Below are 18,679 nucleotides of genomic sequence, written 5' to 3'. Positions count from 1 at the left end.
TTTTTGCATTTATTTGTGGGGAGAGGGCACAGTGATATATGAAGATCAGAGGACAACTTAAGGGTGGTCTGTTTTCTCCTTCCATTAGTAGGTTCTTGGGTCATCAGGGTTGCAGGATAAGCACCTCTTCCTGCTGAGCCATCTTGTAGGCGTAAAGACTGTTAGAACTTTATTCCAAGTACCTAACTGTAGTTGAAGCCGACTGATTCCATACATTTGAATTGAAGAGGGATTGAACCATAAGGCAGTCCATTCTATTAGTTATGAGCAACAGTTTAGGCTCCTGGGTTGGTGAAATGGCTCAGCAGTTAAGACCCGAGTTTGAATCCCAGCACCCACATGGCAGCTGACAACTGTCCGTAACTCCGGTTCTAGGGGATCAGACATTGCAGACATAGCAGGACATAGGTGCACTTAGAGGCAATACACGCATATGTAAAAATAGGCTCCTGAAGAGGGAGGTGCTTAGGTTGCAAAAGTCCACAATTTAACCGCAAGAGGGCATAATGGTACCAGTGAACTTTGAAAATGTAAATATGCCCCGGCGCGGTTCCGGACATGGCTGCCAGCGGCGCCCTCGGCTACTTCCGGCAATTGGAAATGTCGTCATCACCAAGCGCCACACGGGAGGCTGTGGTCTAAGGAGGGACCATGTTGAGCCGGCTTCAGGAGCTCCGCAAGGAGGAAGAGACGCTGCTGCGGTTGAAAGCGGCCCTGCACGACCAGCTGAACCGCCTCAAGGTGAGCGCTGCCCGGCATGTCCTGGCGGGGGGGTCCGCGGTGCCATGCGGGCACCTGACCTCCGGAAAGCTTCTTTGCGGCTGGTAGGCTCCGCCCCTCCTCATCCTGATCCAGGTCTGCGGCTGGGTGAGCTCCCCGCAACCCCAACCTACCTCCGCCCCGATCCCGTGTGTCCTACACATGGTCACGCTCGGTACTCTGAAGACAGTGCTCCCCGGAGGCTCAGCTAGGTACGGTCCGGCCCCCGGCCCACGCCTGGGCAGCTGGTAACTGGGGCGTGTTGGCGCTGAAGAGGGTTCTAGTATTGCAAAGGGGAATCTTCCTATCCTCCCGCCACTTACTCAGGCCTTAAGGAGGAATGTAGATTTAGGTCCATTCTGATCACTTCCTATGCCTATTGGGAATTCATGAAATGGTCATGGTAATCCCTGCTCAGCACCGGTTTTCAAATCTTTAAATACAAATACTAGGATTACAAAAACACTTTATAAACCAAAGACCATTGTGCAGCCCTGACATAGCAAAATGGTAAGCAGTTTTCCCCAGGGACATTATAAGGGCCCACATTTGTCTCCATATTGCTACAAGTACCTAATAATTGCGTCTTGAAGATGATCTCCCAAACCCAAGTGCCCTGATGCTCCAGGAGACACATTTTCTGTTCTTATCTTCACCTGATTATGCAGGAGACAAGCTTTGGCCTGGGAATTCAACTAAGACTGTAACACCTAACACCTGGCTTTTTGTGTGTGTGTGTGAGGCAAGGCCTCACTGTGTAACCAGGCTGGTCTTGAATCTACAGTGTAGCCCAGGCAGGCCTCAAAGTTGTGATATTGTTGCCTCTACCTCCCCAGTGCTGGGATTTACAGGCATGCAGTAAAACCTGGCTTTTTTGTTTCTTTATTGCTTTGTGGAGGTTTTTTTTGTTTGCTTATTTATTTTTTTTTTAATTTTTATTTATTTATTTTTTTTGAGACAGGGTCTCCCGGTAGACCCAACTGTCATGGAACTTGCTATGTAGACCAGGCTGGCCTCAGTCTCACTAAGATCCACCTCCATCTGCCTCCAGAGAGCTGGGCCTAAAGAGGTGAACCACCACACCCTACCTGTTGTTATCTTTGAGAAAGGAACTCAGTAAGTATCCCTGGTTGGCTTAGAATGCCCAGCCTCAAACAGAGATCTGGAGTGCTGGGATTAAAGGTGTAGGCCACCACACCTGGCTCAAATTGGGGCATTTTATGGAGCACCTGCATTTCCTTCCTGAGCTGCTAGGTCTGGGGAAGTGGAAGTCTTATGACTCAGTTACCTGAACAGCCCAAAAGAGAAAAGCTGGAATCTGCTTCTTTCCCTAACAAGGTAAAGCTTAAGCTCTCCTGTACCTTTTCTAGAGCGGTATCAAGATTATAGGCTGTTCCCTCTCATGATGCCATGTACAGCATACCAAGGAATTCACTCATATCAACCCTACAAAAGACTCACAAAAGTGTCAACTCTTTCTTTCTTAGGTTGAAGAATTGGCCCTCCAATCAATGATCAGTTCTAGAAGAGGAACTGAGATGCTGTCCTCTCAGTGTGTACCTGAACAGTCTAATGATGTAAGTTTAGTCAGGCTTTCAGATAGAATGCAGGGTCCCCAGGTTCGAATCCCAGCACCCACATGGCAGCTAACAACTGTCCGTAACTCCAGTCCCAGGGGATCTGACAGCTTCTTCTGACCTCCTCAGGCATTTCACAACACAGGTGCACTTACCTACATGCAGGCAATACACAGGCATACACATAAAATAAAAATAATAAATTTAAAATTAAAAAAAAAAAGAATGCAGGGTCCCGCTGACAAATACTATAGGGCAAATTACCAAGCCCGAGGACCCTGGGAAGTGCCAATCAAAAATTTTGGAAGGTGGGGGAGTATGATGGGGATTGAACTGGGGAACCTCACAAGTAGCAGGTATGAATTCTCCCTGTGAGGTACATCTCCAGCCCCGCATCATAATTTTCTAGATTAATAAATTAGTACTCTACATTAATTTTTCATGCAAGGAAGAGCCCATATAGCTATCAGCTGGTTACACTAGCTGATTTAGGCAGTGTAACCTGCCTCCTAGTCATCCATTCTCTCCCTAGGAATATGGTGTATTTTGGTGGTGGTGGTGGTGGTTTTTGTTTTGTTTTGAAGCCTTGAACTTTTTTTTTTTTTTTTTGGTCTTTTTGAGACAGGATCTCCCTGTTCAGCTGGTCTGGAACTCACCAGGCTGGCTTTGAACGCACAGAGATCCACCAGCCTCTGCCTCCCAGTGCTGGGATTAAAGGCGTGTACCACCAAGCCCGGTGGCCTTGATCCTCTTGCCTCTACCTGAGATGTTAGTTTAGAAGCTTACCTCTTTATAGGAATACATCCTAACTTGGTGCTTTGGAAGAGTGGCTTCAGCTACAGAGCAGAAGGCTACAAGATGAGTGGCAAGCCTCATCCTATCCCACTCACTAAGTGCCTTCAAAGAAGCCAATAAAATTGTTTGCTTTCTAAATACACCATATTTGGGCATTCTGGATGCTGTGTGTTAAACCATTTCATCCACAGAATCATTTTGTTGACAGTTTCTAAAAGAACTATGTTGTCAAAATTGTTCAAACAATTTTGGTTTGTTTATTCTTCCCCCATTCTGACAGTGGGGATGAGGATAGAATTTAGAGAAACAGAAAACAGGAAGGTGGTTGTACCTCTTGTCATAAAATGGGATGTCCTAGTTTGTTTCTTCATTGCTGTGACAAAACACTCTGACCAATACCAGCTTGGGGAGGAAAGGGTTTATTTAGTTTACATATCCCAGGTCATAGTTCATCGGTGAGCCCAAGGTAGGAACCTGGAAAGAGGAGCTGGAGCACAGGCCATGGAGGAACACTGTTTACTGGCTTACTCCCCTGGCCCCTGCTCAGCCTGCTCTCTTATGCAACACAGGCCCACCTGCCCAGGGGTGGCACCACCCACAGTGAGCTGGGCCCTCCCACATCACTCGTCAAGAAGATGCCCCTCAGACATGGCCACAGGCCAGTCCAATAGAGGCAATTCCCCAATTGAGGCTCCCTCAACCTAGGTATGTCAAGTTGACACTATAGCTATCCAGCACACGGGATGTATATACAAGTGAGATTTTTTTTAAAAAAGGACAGAGGTTAAGAGCATTGACTGCTCTTGCAGAGGACCTGGGTTCTATTCCCAGCACCCACACAGCAGCTAACAACTGTAATTCCAGTTCCAGGAGAATCCCATGCTCTTCTCTTCTGACCTCCATGGGCATTGCATGACATGGTGCACTTACACACATGCAAGTAATACACTCATACACGTAAAATAAAAATAAGGAAGAAAACATTGGCGCACTCCTTCAATCCCGGTGTTTGGGAGGCAAAGGCACACGGATCTCTGTGAGTTCAAGGCCAGCCTGGTCTACATAGTGAGTTCCAGGACAGCTAGGGCTACAGGGAGACCCTGTCTCAAAAAGACCAAAAAAAAAAAATCTTTTAATTATATGTATGTCTTTGAGTGTGTGCAGGTGCTTGCAGAGACCAGAAGGGAGGCTAGGAATTGTGAGGTGCCCAATGGGCGTGCTGGGAACTAAACTCTGGTCCTCTGGAAGAGCAGCAAGCACCCTTAGCCACTCATCCATCTCTCTATAGCTACACAAATGAGATTTGATTTTGAAGACATTTTAAAGAATTTACAGTTTTGAGGTCAGGATCCTTCCTAATCCAAATGCTCTTGTTTTACACAGATGTTGATGCATGTAGACAACGAAGCATCAATCAACCAAACCGAACTGAAGTTGAGCACAAGGAGCCCTATGATGGAGGAAGAAGAGGAAGAAGAGGAAGAATCTGATTCCTAAAGGGAGACGGGAGCTAGGGCTAGTTGCACAAACTACAGTTCTAAGTCTCAGGCACTTAATCTCTTCAAAGAAGTCCTGGCCTTGAGCCTGATGGCCTACTTGAAAAAGAAGCAAGAACAATAGGAGGGTATGTGCTTATAAATGGCTTCCATCAATAACTCAAGCTCCAGAGTGCTTTAACGAAAATTAGTGTCAAAAATCAAAGATGCAGTGTCTTAACATTTGACAAGCACTTTGATGGTACAGACTATAATCTAGCCAGAGTTGCTAATTGTGCTAAGAACAAAATTTCCTCTGAAATGCCATTGAAAAAGGCATTTGCAAAAGGGCAGAGTTTAAATACAAGCCAGCCTTTAAAGTCCACAAAGATTCTTTTAAGAAAACCAACTAAAGCCTGTTTGCATGCCATTGAGCGTGCATTCTGAGTTAGGGATAGTTCAAGAAAAATGTCAAGGGAAGGAGAGAGGGCCACTTGAGCTGCTACCTCTCAGATGCACTGCCCTCCACAGACTGTTCTGTGTGGCTGTTACCACATAGAGTTTGAAACTTCACTGGTAAATGTGTATAGGAGGGCTGGAGAGATGGCTCAGCAGTTAAGAGCACTGGTTGCTCTTGTAGATGACCCACCTTCAGTTCCCAGCACCCACATAGCTGCTGACAGCTGTCCATAACTCCAGTTCCAGGGCATCCGATGCCCTCGTCTGACATTACACGAAATGGGCACACTTACCTACATGCAGATAATACAGTCATACATATAAAATAAAAATGAATTTCTAAAAATGCCTTTAGGAATAAATTACAGATAAGTAGCACTCATGGAGTTTGCTGGTCTCCAGACACAAAAGAAAGTAACTCCTTTGGAAGCTGAAAAGAGGTCTTAACCCTCCTCCACCACCACCCTCAACCCCCGGCCTAAGGAGAGGAAAGCTGCCCTTAAAGAAGCAATCGCTATCCTCAGGAAATTGAGTTTTATAATAGCTACAAAACAAGAGTTGTTTGAATCTACAGTTGAGATTTGCTTCTGCAAATTGCCCCTTTCCACTGACTGCTAGTTCCTCATTCTGGAAGGCCTATTTCCTGTCCCAAAAACAGACAAGGCAAACAAAACACAAAGCATCCCCTCAAGCAGAACTTCCAGAGAAAACCATGGAGACATGTTTGTGGTTGTTAATCAACATTTCATTAATTATAAGCTATTCTTAAAGGAAACATTTTTAAGTGAGTGTCTTCTTGGAACATAGGAGCTGTTGGGGACAAACATCAAAAGATACATTTTAGGGGTGTCAGTTAAAATATAAGTACTTGTTTTGAGACAGGATCTCACAGTGTTCTACCAGCTGGCCTCAAACTGCCCCTGCCTCCTGGATTGAGCATGATTTTTAGAGCTGGAAATACCTCTCTCACCTGGCAGCTCTCACTTCCCCACCTATGAAGTGAAGATACTCTCTCCAGCAGTTTCACAAGTTGTAAGGTGCTAATGATGCTTTAAAATCCATCTGTCATGGTGGAACTACAAATGCTTGCACTTAAGAGGACACTAGGCATGTGGTTCTGTCTTGTCTTTTGAGACAGTCTCTGTAGCCCAGGCTGATCCCATACTCAGTAATCTTGCCTCCAAAATGCTGGAATTACAGGTGTGTGCCACCGCAGTAGAAAACATCATTCTTGAAAATACTGTGGTAAAAATTACTGTGGAAGAAAATTCTTTTGACTGAAAAATGTAATTTTGGATGTGGAGGTCTTGGGAGGTGGCGGGGGTGGTGAGGAAGGTTGGTAGTATCTGTACACATGGAGGCCAGACGTGAATCAAGGGTGTCGTTTCTCAACCACCTTGATTTTGAGACAGGATTTCTTACGGCTTGCAACTCACCAACCAGGCTAGACTGGCTGTCTGCACCTTATCCATAACACTGGTTACAACCACCACCGCTACCATACCCAGCTTTTCAGGATCTCATGCTTGTGTGACAAGCACTTAACTGATAGCCATCTCCCCAGCCCTGAGAAGATGGATTTTCAATCTAACCCCTTCCTGCCCCCAAAGGTCATAAAAGCATTTAGATCCAAGTTTGATTTTAATTTTAATATTTCTTACTGGGGGTAGATGTGTATGCCAAGGTGCAAATGTAGAAGCCAGAGGATAGCTATGCAGTCAGTTTGCTCACTTTCTGGAGATTGAACTCAGATTGCCAGGCTTCCAGGTTTCTGTGGCAAACACCTATACCTGCTGAGTCATTTTTGCCAACCCCATGAGATACAAATGTTAAACACTAGGTAACTTTACGGTCCTTCCTGCAGAGGCAGTTAGTTCATTTTAATGAGACACTGTTGGCCTCCTAGCAAGAAACAATGATTGACTAGCTTATGCAGCAGTGTATATAACACTTTATAGTCCTGGCTATACCCAAGCTCTAGTATTTCAAGTGCAACTACCCTACTCAAGTGATTGTGTATGCAGTTTTTTTTTTAACTTTTAAAAAACTTTTGAGAATTTCATACATGCATATAAGGTGGTTTGGTTTTTTTTTTATTTTTTTCTTTTTGAGAGACAGGGTCTCCCTATAGCCCCAGCTGTCCTGGAACTCACTATGTAGACCAGGCTGGCCTTGAACTCACAGAGATCCGCCTGCCTCTGCCTCCTAAGTGCTGGGACTACAGGCGTGCACCACTACTCCCTACCCTCCAACACCTCCCATATCTCCCCGTCACTTTTTTCTGACAACTATGTGTTTTTCTTTTTCTTTTTTTCTTTTAATGGGGCTTTTTGCTACTCTAACATTCCCCCCACTGAAGAGGTAACCCTTAAAATCTTTTAGGGATTAGATAAGAGCTCCCAAATACTTTTGACATTTTGGGCCTTTGGAAGAGTATGTTGCTAAGAGGCCCAAGGACATTTTGACTTTTAGCCAAAAACTGGTCACTTTTGAGGCCTTTTTACCCTAACTGCCTAGCCAATTCCTGCCTCTACTACCACACCATCCTCTGAAGAAGTTACCCAAATTGCCAAGAGGGAATTGGGATGCAGTTTGTTTTAAAATCTAAAAATGAAATAGTTCATTTATTTTTAAAATATACATTGTGGAGCATTAGGAGATGGCTGAGTCAGCAAAGTGCTTGCCACACAAGCATGAGTGTCTACCATGTAAACACGAGGATATATACTAGAAGAAATTAAGGAGTACTGAGTCTCACAGGTACCTGAACCAAGTCGCCTTTGTAAGGAAAGGGCACTAGTGGCTAGTAGGGAAATAGCTTTTATTTCCTTTTTTGTCTTTTTGAGACGGTTTCCCTGTAGTCCCAGCTGGCCTGGAACTTACTATGTAGATCAGGCTGGCCTCTGCCTCCCAAGTGCTGGGACTAAAGGCACGTGCCACCACTCCGGGCTGGCTTTTATTTCTTTAACATCTATTTTGGCCAGATGTGATGGGACACGCCTTTAATCCCAGCACTCAGGAGGCAAAGGCAGGCAGATTTCTAAGATGGAGACCAGCCTGGTCTACATTACATAGTGAGTTTCAGGCCAGCTGTGGCTATAGGGAGACCCTGTCTCAAAAAGACCCAAACAAAAACAAAAATGTTTATTTTGTATGTGTGGGCACATGTGCCACAGACGAAGCTTGTGGGAAGTGGTTCTTTCCTTCCACTGTGTCAGTCCTGAGCATTAGACTTAGGTTGTCAGATTTGGCAGCAGGTAGCAAGTGCCTTTTTGGACATGCTCAGTTGTGCTTGCAGAGGCCAGACGAGGGTATCGGCTCCCTTGATCCCTCAGAGCTGAAGCCCAGCTTACGTGGGTGCTAGGATAAGAACTCTGATCCTGATGGCTGCACAGCAGGCACTCTTAACCACTGAGCCATCTCTTCAGTCCCCCACAGCTTATTTTTCTGACTCCTGCAGCCTCACATGTTGGGGTTCTCTGTTATGCAAAGTAGAAGTCTCTTCACGTCCGGATAGCTCACGGAAACCATGTGCTGCAGATTCCTTTTCATAGCAGAGTGCCTTCCTGGCATCCTCCCTGACTCTTCTTTTAAAGTGCTCGCCACAAATACATGCCCTCCGGCACAGGAGCTACCAGGTTTTTAATCAGGCGTTGTCTGATAGCCTGATAGAAGCCCACCGCCCTATGTAAATGAGGCATCCTAAAAGTACCTATCAGCTAAGGCTTCTTCTGCTGTCTCTACACTATAAATAGTCATAGTTTTACCCCAATAAAGTTGGAGCTGGAGCTGAATCACTGAGATCTAAGCTGAGTCACTTGTCTTGAGCTGTAACACTAAATCCTGTGATCCAGTCTCCCCGGGGGGCGCTATTCCTCCGTAGACGACTCGCGGACACCCTGGCTTTCGCCATCCCTCGTACGCTTCCCGTGTGGTCCAAGTGGCCAGTGGACCTCACATCCTGAGGAAGGTATACGGGTGAAATAGGGACGAGATCGACTGAGTAGACCTCAGTAGCGGAGGAATTTTCACTGCCCAGGAGTGTGCGCTGGGACCCTGAGAGCCCAGCGCGTGCTCGCCTATATCACAGGCATGACAAAGCTAGCGCCTGCAGTATCTGTCTTCTCCAGGAAGATGTGGTTAAATAAAAATTAACAAAATATTTTTTAAAAGTTTTATCATTTTGCTCAGACATGTTCCTAACCCCACCTATAGGTTTTTCTTTATATGAAGAGATGGAACTTGTTCACAGGTCCAAGGAAGGTAGTGGGAGTCACTGGTAAACAGTGGCATGAAAGGTCACTGCATGAGATCAGTCCAGAGACTGAAATTGCAGGAGGCCCATTAGCACAGGGCTGTTAACTGGCATTTCTGCCTTTCACTGTGTCCTTCCTGTCCTTCCTTTTCCCCCATCTCAGTACATGGCTAAATCATTTGCTTTCTTGTATTCTAGAGATTGAAAGTCCTGCCACAAAGCAGAAATATCTTTTGTCCTTTTTGTTTTAACTTGATATAATATTTTATTAGAATAAGAGATTAGATTTGATAAACATCTGGGTTAAAATGGTTAAAAGGATTTTTCATACAATTTTTAGGCACTATACACGTTTACAATAGCGTTGGTGCTTAGATTGGAGGGAAGATAGAGAAATCTGACACATTTTAATGCTTTGATTCATTTGTGACATTCAAAATAACTCCACCATTTTAGAAACACAAATCCAAACTTAAAGAGACATCTACCACTAAGTACCCCACACGGTATATTTAAAAATAAATATAGAAATACAACCAGAAGTCTACAGATCATCACAGTAGACAGACTGGTGAAGCCCCGGCTATCATGGCAGTGATGGGCTCTGGTTAGATTTTTAATGGAAACTGCCAAGTTCTATACCAAAAGCAGAAGTGTAAAAAATGCCACGATGTACACTCTGATGCTTTCAGTAGCAGCGAAGCATGCTTCCCATGCACTGCCTGTGGAGGGCCTCATGAGGCTCCCTCCCTCACACAGAGGGGAGGTCACTCAGCAAGACTGAAGTACCAAGGGTCCAAGAATCCTGACAGCACAGGCGGCCAGTCAGAGAGCAGTAACAGCAGTGCAAACGTCAGTAAGAACAACAACCCGGTCACCAGGGTTTCAAGAGTTCAGCCTGCATGTGTTTTGATCAACATACAAATAGCCCCAAGCACAAAGCCAATCCACTTAGGGGAATAACCATAGTAATAAAGACAGTAATGTTAAGAAACAACACAAGTACAATTTGGCACATGCTGTGTTCGGCATCCTTTGTCACAGGTGAAATGCACATCTGAACAGAGACAAGCATGGGGGAGAGGCCTGATAGCAACATGGCATGCCACCGGGCAGAGGACTGCTGCTTCCCACAGGCTCACATGCCAGCCATGTGGGTTGGTGTGCTGGGCTGGTTAAGGCCAATGGTGGAACAGAGCCACCCTGCAAAGTCTACCTCCTCAGCATCAGATCTCTTGATGAAAGCATGAACCTGTGTACAATAAACAGGAGAGGAAATGCTGTTATAAAACATAAAGCAAGAGCAGGCCTGTGCCCCACTCAGAAGGAGCTCCAGATGCCCACCCCTAACAGTAAGCAAGCCAGTGACAGCCCAAAGGCTCACTGCCATAGCTGTGATCTTAGGTGAGTACCTCGTCTCTGAGCTACTCACAGGCTTGTTAGAAGGGACACAGGCCAGGGGAGGGCTCATGTGTTATGTTGTGCAGGCCATACAGGGCACATGAGTAGATAAGATAGTACAGCCTCTACCACCAAACAAGGAAGTGGAGAGGAGGATGGTGGAAATAAAGTGAGCTAGTCAGTACAGGTAAAACGGCCTGTCCCCAGGCACACCCTTCCTCCAGCCTCCCAGCCCTGGGTCATGCCAGCTGCCTTTAACTCATGGGAGAACGGAGACCGATGTCTGGCATTGTGCATCCCCAGACCCAGACCCAGCTGAACTAACTACAGTAATCAGAGCAGAGCAGAAATCTCTTGAGAAGTGCTGAGCAGAAGACCAAGACCAAATGAACAAACAGGTTCTTTAAGAATGGAAAATAAAGAGACTCACCATGAGTTGCTTCAGATCTGCTCTCTCTGCAGGGTTCTTTATTAAACTGAAAAGAAGAAAGCTAATATGAGCACTACTGCCTGGCACTGGTTCCTCATTCACCGTGCTTGTGTCTACAAGCCCGCCCCTTAAATAATGAAGGCTGAGTGAGGTGTGCCTGAATTCTACTTATCTTCCTTTCTAGGTACATTACCATACCCACAGAACAGTAACATAGTCTTACTGAGTTAAACAAGAGGCAAATGGTGAGAGTAGCAACCAGGACCAGAAGTCATGGGTCTCAGCACTAGGAACTGTTATGGCAAAGGGCAAGGCGGGGTGGGGATGGTCTCGGAAACAAGGAATAAACTTACCATTTATTCACAAAATCTTGAAATTCCAGACTGAATACTCCACTGGGCAGTTTTGGAGGAGGCTGCAAATACATGTCAACACTTGAGACATACCTGGGTCCTGCTCTGGCCATCTCCCCTTCATACCTGTCCCAGAAAAGAAGCCTTGGGAAGTCTAGCTGCCTCCTGGCTCTCTGTTGGGACCACTGGTCTCACACAGCACCATTAGAACTGGGACCACATCAAGTGCTTTACCACTCTGGTAACTGAACAAATCATGTTCCTCTCTGAGCCTATTTACTATGAAATGAGGAGGCTGTGCTGTTATCTCTGGGACCCTCTCAGCTTAGACACTATAAAAAGTAAGAGTTGCCGGGTGTGGTGGCACATGCCTGTAGTCCCAGCACTTGGAAGGCAGAGGCAGGTGAAGTTCAAGGCCAGCCTGGTCTACATAGCAAGTTCCAGGCCGGCTGGGGCTACAGGGAGACCCTGTCTCAAAAAGACCAAAAAAACATTTTTTTTCTTAAAGCTCTTTTTCTTTTTGGCTCTTTGAGACAGGGTCTCATTCTGTACTGGGGTTAGCCTGATCTCACTCAGCACTCTTCCTGCATCAGCCTCCCAGCTGCTGGGATTACAGGCAGGAGCCACCACACCCAGTGGTCATCTTTCATGTAATTAATAATCAATGTTCTGCATCTATTTCTATAGTCACAGCTTTTAAATAGTGTTTATAATTCAAAAACAAAAACAAAACCTGTATTGTGGTTCTGCATGCACTAGCCTCCCCTCTCCCATACAATCTAATGGTCATAGGGACTAGGAGCTCTAGCTTTTCCATCTTTGGTTCCTAGTCCACTCACCCCAACCCACATTCCCTGTGCTCAGAACTTAGTGACTACACTAGGCAACCTGGTAAGTGAAGACAGGCAAACTACTTTTTTTGTTGTTTGGTTTTTTTGAGACAGAATCTCACTATGTAGACCAGGCTGACCTGGAACTCAGAGATCTTCCTGCATCTGCCTCCTGAGTACTAGGATTAAAGGTGTGTACCACCATACCCAGCACAACTACTTTGTAAGAGGAGTAAACACATGCCTAGGCAGTACTTACCTCATTGACTATGTAATCCAACAACTCAAAAATTGCCATGGGAGGTCGGCTGTCCATTCCATAAGCTGCAGATTTATTTAAAAAAAAAAGAAACGAAAAAGACACTTATAGGAACAGACAAGAACTTACTTGTCAATACAAGGCAAGGGGTAATGCACAGATTGTGAACAGTAAATAGAACCACCATGGACAAGGCCTGAACACAGAAGGAAACCAGCTAGCTAGGCTATCAATGAGTTCTATAAAATAGAATCAGATGGCCCCTTTATCTGCCCATCTTCCTTTCCTACATTTCCAGAGAAGCCAATGAGATAACTAAGTAAGTAAAGAACTTAGTATTTGGGCTTGGCTTGGTTTACAGTCTGCAGAGCCCATAGCCTATGCTGTGAACACCCCATACCACGTTACCAAATCCATGTAAGGCAAGTGCTCTACCACTAAGCCAACTCCCAGGCCCAGAACTTGTTTTTTGTTTGTTTGTTTTTGTCTTTTTGAGACAGGGTCTCCCTGTAGCCCCAGCTGGCCTGGATTCACTATGGAGACCAGGCTGGCCTCGAACTCACAGAGATCTGCCTGCCATTGCCTCCCGAGTGCTGGGATTAAAAGCATGCACCACCATACCCGGCCAGAACTTGTTTTAATTCTCCCTGAGCATGGGTTTCTTCCTGTCCTGCCCCTCTAACAGCTGGTCATGGGCATACTCTCTCCCATGTGGACATCATCAGGATAAAGTCCAAGTCTCCCTGGCCAGTTGGGAACTCTTAGCAGAAGCCATATAAACACGAGAAGGCTATAAGACTCCTCCCTGAGCACAGGGGACTTCAGTGTTCATATTCAGAGGCACACACTATTACCATGTCTACCACCTTAGCCATCAGACCAGCTACTTCTTACAAGTCCTGCCAAGGTAAGTGTGCTGTGCCTCAATTTCCTCTTCTCTAAAGCAGAGATCATGGTAGTGCTCACGGGCAGACAGCTATTAAAATTAGAAGATGCTAGGCAGATAGATTCATGGAGAGAAGTAGATCACAGGTTGCCAGGGGATGGGTTTGGGGAAAAGTGGGAGTGACTGGTAATGGAGAAAGGTGACCTGAGGTCAATAAAAATGTTCTAGAATGAAGTTGTGGTAGTGGCTCATGACTGTTTTTTAATTTTATGTGTAGGAGTATGTTGCCTGTGTGTATAAGTGCACCCGTGTCATGCAATGCCCATGGAGGTCAGAAAAGTATCCGATCCCCTGGAACTGGAGTTATTACGGACAGTTGTTAGCCATCATGTGGGTCCTTTGCAAGAGAAGCAGCCATTGCTCTTAATCACTGAGCCATCTCTCCAGCCCTTGTTATGTGACTCTTATCATAATAAAAAACAAATCTACCAAAAACCTGATTAAAAAGCAAATTTAATGTAGATCCAGGGCTAAGCACAGCACTTAGATCACAGCAAGTGTTCAACAGATGCTGGGTGTTGTTTGTACAAATGGTAACTTCCTATACCTACCTAGGGACCTCTGCTGCTCCCCCAGGCCTGGCCTACTCCAAAAGAGAAGCAGTGCTGGCAGTGTTCAGAGGACCTGCCACTCAGAAAGCCCTGACATTGAGACAACCACCCCCCTCCACTCCTCCCTGGGGATAGCAGGCCACTCACAGCTGAGGGGCCTCCCAGGGGTCCTTGGCCTGGGTGGTGTCTCGGCCGCATCTCCCTCCACCTGGCATCCAAACAGGAGCTCCAGCTCCTTGGCATCAGGAGGAGGGATGGGGTACCTCCCAACCGCCATCTCCACCAGAGAGAGTCCCATGCTCCAGATGTCCGACTGCACGGAGTAGTGAGTCCCCTGGAGTCTCTCCGGCTGAGAGAGAAAACAGTTACAACTGCAACATTAGCCAAGATCATGGTCTTTACTTTCTCCTCCCCCTTTTTCTGGAGCGTTCACATAGCTTCAACAGTGCCTCCAACCAACTGGATATGGCCTCCCACTCACCCCATACCATGTTTACCAAATTCATGGCTCTGACCCCTCCTTATTGCTCTATGTCCCCTGAACTGGGCCTCAACTGGCAGTATCCAGAGTCAGGCCCTGGCTGCCTACGGTTTCAGCTTTGCCCAGCCTAGCCCTCATCCTCTGCTCTGCATGTACAGAGCAGCCTGTCCTAAACCCAGCATGTCCCTTTTGTCTGAAACATGAAGTCAGTACAAATGGGTTATGAATCAGCTGGTGCAGTGGGCAGAAAGAAGGAAGATCTGGGGTCAGGGGGGCCTGGAGATCAAATTCCATCTCTGGGACTTACATGCTATAGAATTCTGAGTCTTAATCTACTTAATCTACAAAATGGGGATGTTGCTGCTAACAGTAACAATGACATGAAAACATGCTTAGATGATGAAAAATACTAGGTAAAATACCTGTTGACAATGGTGGGAAGTGGCAGAGAGAAAACAGCAATAACAGTATTATAGAAAGCATTTTTACTGAGCAATATTCAAGGAAATTTGTATTTCTTTTTTTTGGAGACAGGGCCTCCCTGTAGTCCCAGCTGGCCTGGAACTCATTATGTAGACCAGGATGGTCTTGAACTCACAGAGATCCTGAGGCGGGCCTCAGCTTCCCAAATGCTGGGATTAAAGGCATGCATTATCATACCCAGTAAGTCATGTATGTCAAGAACCCCACAAAACAACCTTTACTCTGACCACAGGGCATTCATTAGACATCAAATTAACTTCTCCCATGGGATTTTTCTCACCTCTTCTAACGCTGGACTACTTTGAAACTGACCACATAACCATAAAAACCCAACCACTAAACCCTGGATCAATAAGTCCCAGGGTTTGTTAGTTGAGTTTGAATTTGAGAGTTGACAGCTGAGTGGCTCAGGGCACTAGCTGCTCAGCTTCCAATCTAGGGAAGAAGTACTGAAGGGGCAACAAAGAACACAAGAGCTCTCCTGTGAGCCACTGGAGTACGGGGTTAGCAGTGGTGTGATACTGACAACAAATGGAGTCACAGTAAGGATAGGGGAGCAGTAAGGAGATGGACATGTCCCCCACCAACACATACACACACGCACGCACACACACAAGGTCTTGGGCTGCTGGCTTCACAAGATTAGGTATGTGGGTCACGTGACCTCCCTAGATCTATCTGTCCTCACCTCTGATAGGGAATCCATAATCTTTACTGGTGACACAGCTGTAGGGATGAACTAAGACATCTGAGGATATGAGCATGCTTTGGCAGTGTGCATAAAGTGCTCTGAGCCTCAGGCCTGTCCCCTGCCATCTGGACCTGCACTTCTCCCTTAGCTCTATGAAGGCTGCCCTCATGCTAAAACCTTCCTCTGTATTGCCTCTGAAGGCCCCATACCATACTTCCATCCTTCCCAGCCAAGCTCAGGAACATGCTATCTGAGGACCCTTCCATTCAGTCAACCCCACATCACTCTGTCAGCAGGCATTGCCCTAATACCCACCACATGCTGGACCCCTGCCAGGCCCCAGAAAAGATGCTTCTGCTGCCTGGGCTCTCCCAGGAGCTTGCTATACAGGAAAGGAAGACTTCAGTGATGGGATGATTATGGGCATGGACGGGAACAGCAGCATGCAGCACTCAGGTGCCAGCAGAAGCCAGCAGAGTTGTGCTCAAGAGGCAAGACTGCCAAGATAGAGGTATTGGCTGAGCTAGAGCAGGCTGTAACCAGGAATCAGATGGAAGGCAGGTAAGTGACTGGGAGACATGCAGTGAAGAGGGAGAAAAGAGGCAGGATAGAAGAAACAATTCCAAACATATTCTCTGGAACAGAGCCACTAGAGGTTAAAAGGCTGGGACCAACAGCCATGGGACAGTTGGGATGTGGTCATGTCCAAGTATCTTCAGTTAAAGGCCTGACAGTCAGGTAAGATGTCCAAGTGTAGGTTGACTCTCAGTTCCTTCAGAATGGAAGCCAGGCTCTGGAGCTGGGATGGTACAATCTCTTCTAGTGACTGAGACACCAACTGTGCTTGAAAGCTTGTAAAAGGAAGTCACTTTCACTCCAGGGGCCCAGTGCGCCTCATCCCTCATTTCTTAACCCCTATACTCATCGCCGTGGAGCACAAGACTGTAGCTCTGTGAAAATGGGGCTGCTGATGGTAAGAATGGAGTCACCTGGCCCCTACTCTGAACCACCAAGACATTGGAAAAATGGAACTGCTGTTCATACCGACATGTAGGACCTCGTGCCCACAAAGGAGTTGGCCATGGAGTCAATGAGCTGCCCGCTGACCCCAAAATCACAGAGCTTGATCTCCCCACGGGAGTTCACTAGGATGTTGGAGGGCTTGACATCTGCAGAAAAAAGAAAACAGGAATTGAGAGAATTAATACAGGGTAGTTTGGGGAGGAAAAGAGGCAGCACCCACCCTGCAGACAGAGAGAACAGCTAAGTCCCAGGACCACATCACATCCCCATTACAGGTAGCCCTTGACTTGCAGCAAGGGCCAGTAGGCAACAGAAGCCTATTTTGAGGATGCAGACCTGGCCACGTGACTCTCTAGACGGAGTCAGTTATCATCAACAGTGAAGATTTCAAAGTCCCTTGTTTCAAGTACTCCTACTAGCAAGACAAAGTATATGACTACAGCTCAATGGCTAAAAGGAAGGGCTATATAGGATGGGAATTCCCATCAGTTGGAAGCTGACTTAGGATTTTTCTCTCATTGAAGTCTGTCACCTATCAGGCCACATAGCCATACCCAAGGAAGGCCCTCTGCTTCCCAGAGCAAGACAGCTGAGAAGACTGAAAGCCCCACCTGGGGTTAAGGCAGTGCCTAGCACCAAGCCATCCTCTTCCATGTATGTCCACCCTCACCCTGCCCCATGCCTGTCTGCTGTCACCCACACAAGACTACTGATCGTTTGCAGAGACAGGCAAACTCCCACAGGTCCCTTCTCCCATCATGTCCTCAGACTGAATAACTGCCCTGTAAAGTGAACAGACACAGACATGACCCTCATTCCCAGACTGGGACTTGGCAGAGGTCCTTGGCCAGGGCTTAGTGATCACCAAACAAGGCTCATGAAGGAGTACACCCAGACCCAGGGACAAAACCTGAAACCACAACAGGGAATCTTTATTAGAAGTAATATGGACACTGCCTAGAACAGCAGAGAAAAACCTCACACAACTCATAATGCCAATCTACCAGGCCCAGTAGGGCCACTATTAATATTTTATTGTTTTTTCTGTCAGTACTCTTTCATATGAATATATTCTTTTTTAAAATTTTTATTTATTATTTTTATTTTATGTGCATGCGTGTGTTGCCTGCATTGTACCCGTGTCATGCAATGCCTGCGGAAGACAGAAGAGGTTGTTGGAGCCCCTGGAACTGGAGTTAGAGTTGTAAGCTGTATGTGGGTGATGGGATTCGAACCCGGATCTTCTCCAAGAACAGTCAGCACTCTTAACCGCTGAGCCATCTCTCTAGCCTGAATATATTCTTTTTTTTATGTACCCTAGGCTGACCTTAAACTCAAGATTACCCTGCCTCCACTTCCAGTACTGAGATTACAGGTATTGCTACCACACCCAGCTCACTTATTTATTCTTAAACAGATTCTAAAAATCTTCCCAAGGGTGAATTAGGGGAGGAAAAAGATCACCCTACAATATATCAATAAGCTCCTCCCCTGAACCAGCTGGCCTGAATCATCTCCAGCCTCTCTTCACACCAGTTCCAGCAGGACAGAGCTCTGAGAGTCTCTCACCTTGGTAAGCTCCAACCCAACACAAACCCCATTGAATGGGCAGATCTAAACTCACTGTGTACACAGGCATACTAGCGTGTGTATACATAACAGAGAGCACCATGGTGTGGTCTTCCCGACTCAGCCTTCACTGTCACCTCCAACGCTGGAGTGGGATCCAGGTCTGCCTTTCATAAGGAACAGGAACCTCTCTGCAACCCTACCTCCCACAGGCACTGAGCTCAGGAACCAAGAGGATCCTTAAAGGGTATCTGGGTCCTCTCCTCGTAATGCAGATAAAAGGGTCCAGGGAGGTCACAGAGCAAAACTGACCTCTGCCCCCAGCCCTGTCCTCTGTCCAGC

The 18,679-nt window shown here is 46.4% G+C and overlaps 2 protein-coding genes across 5 annotated transcripts in view; one reads left to right on the top strand and one right to left on the bottom strand.

Moving 5' to 3' along the window:
* The first annotated feature begins 608 nt into the window (after positions 1 to 608).
* On the top strand, positions 609 to 5,840 carry Snapc5 (small nuclear RNA activating complex polypeptide 5). Of its 4 annotated transcripts, XM_029565010.1 has the most exons (4): positions 1,861 to 1,875; positions 2,014 to 2,097; positions 2,247 to 2,336; positions 4,515 to 5,840. In XM_029565010.1, the coding sequence occupies exons 2-4, from the start codon at positions 2,035 to 2,037 to the stop codon at positions 4,626 to 4,628; spliced, it is 267 nt and encodes an 88-aa protein (XP_029420870.1). In that variant the 5' UTR covers positions 1,861 to 1,875; positions 2,014 to 2,034; the 3' UTR covers positions 4,629 to 5,840. The 4 variants fall into 4 exon arrangements, with proteins under 4 accessions (XP_008834568.1, XP_017654509.1, XP_029420870.1 ...); XM_008836346.3 differs by lacking the exons at positions 1,861 to 1,875; positions 2,014 to 2,097 and adding an exon at positions 609 to 741; XM_017799020.2 differs by lacking the exons at positions 1,861 to 1,875; positions 2,014 to 2,097 and adding an exon at positions 793 to 971.
* Positions 5,841 to 9,552: 3,712 nt separating this feature from the next.
* The window catches only part of Map2k1 (mitogen-activated protein kinase kinase 1), a 77,248-nt gene continuing 68,121 nt past the window's right edge, over positions 9,553 to 18,679 (bottom strand). Inside the window, exons 6-11 of the mRNA XM_008836345.3 lie at positions 16,790 to 16,914; positions 14,238 to 14,439; positions 12,594 to 12,658; positions 11,505 to 11,566; positions 11,152 to 11,197; positions 9,553 to 10,572 (exon numbers count right to left, since the gene is read on the bottom strand). Coding sequence (XP_008834567.1) covers positions 10,459 to 10,572; positions 11,152 to 11,197; positions 11,505 to 11,566; positions 12,594 to 12,658; positions 14,238 to 14,439; positions 16,790 to 16,914 — 614 coding nt within the window. The 3' untranslated portion in view covers positions 9,553 to 10,458. The remainder of the gene's footprint in view (positions 10,573 to 11,151; positions 11,198 to 11,504; positions 11,567 to 12,593; positions 12,659 to 14,237; positions 14,440 to 16,789; positions 16,915 to 18,679) is intronic.

Source organism: Nannospalax galili, unplaced genomic scaffold, assembly GCF_000622305.1.
Source record: "Nannospalax galili isolate Female #2095 unplaced genomic scaffold, S.galili_v1.0 scaffold54, whole genome shotgun sequence".
Lineage (NCBI taxonomy): Eukaryota > Metazoa > Chordata > Mammalia > Rodentia > Spalacidae > Nannospalax > Nannospalax galili.
This window is presented reverse-complemented; position numbering and strand designations above follow the sequence as displayed.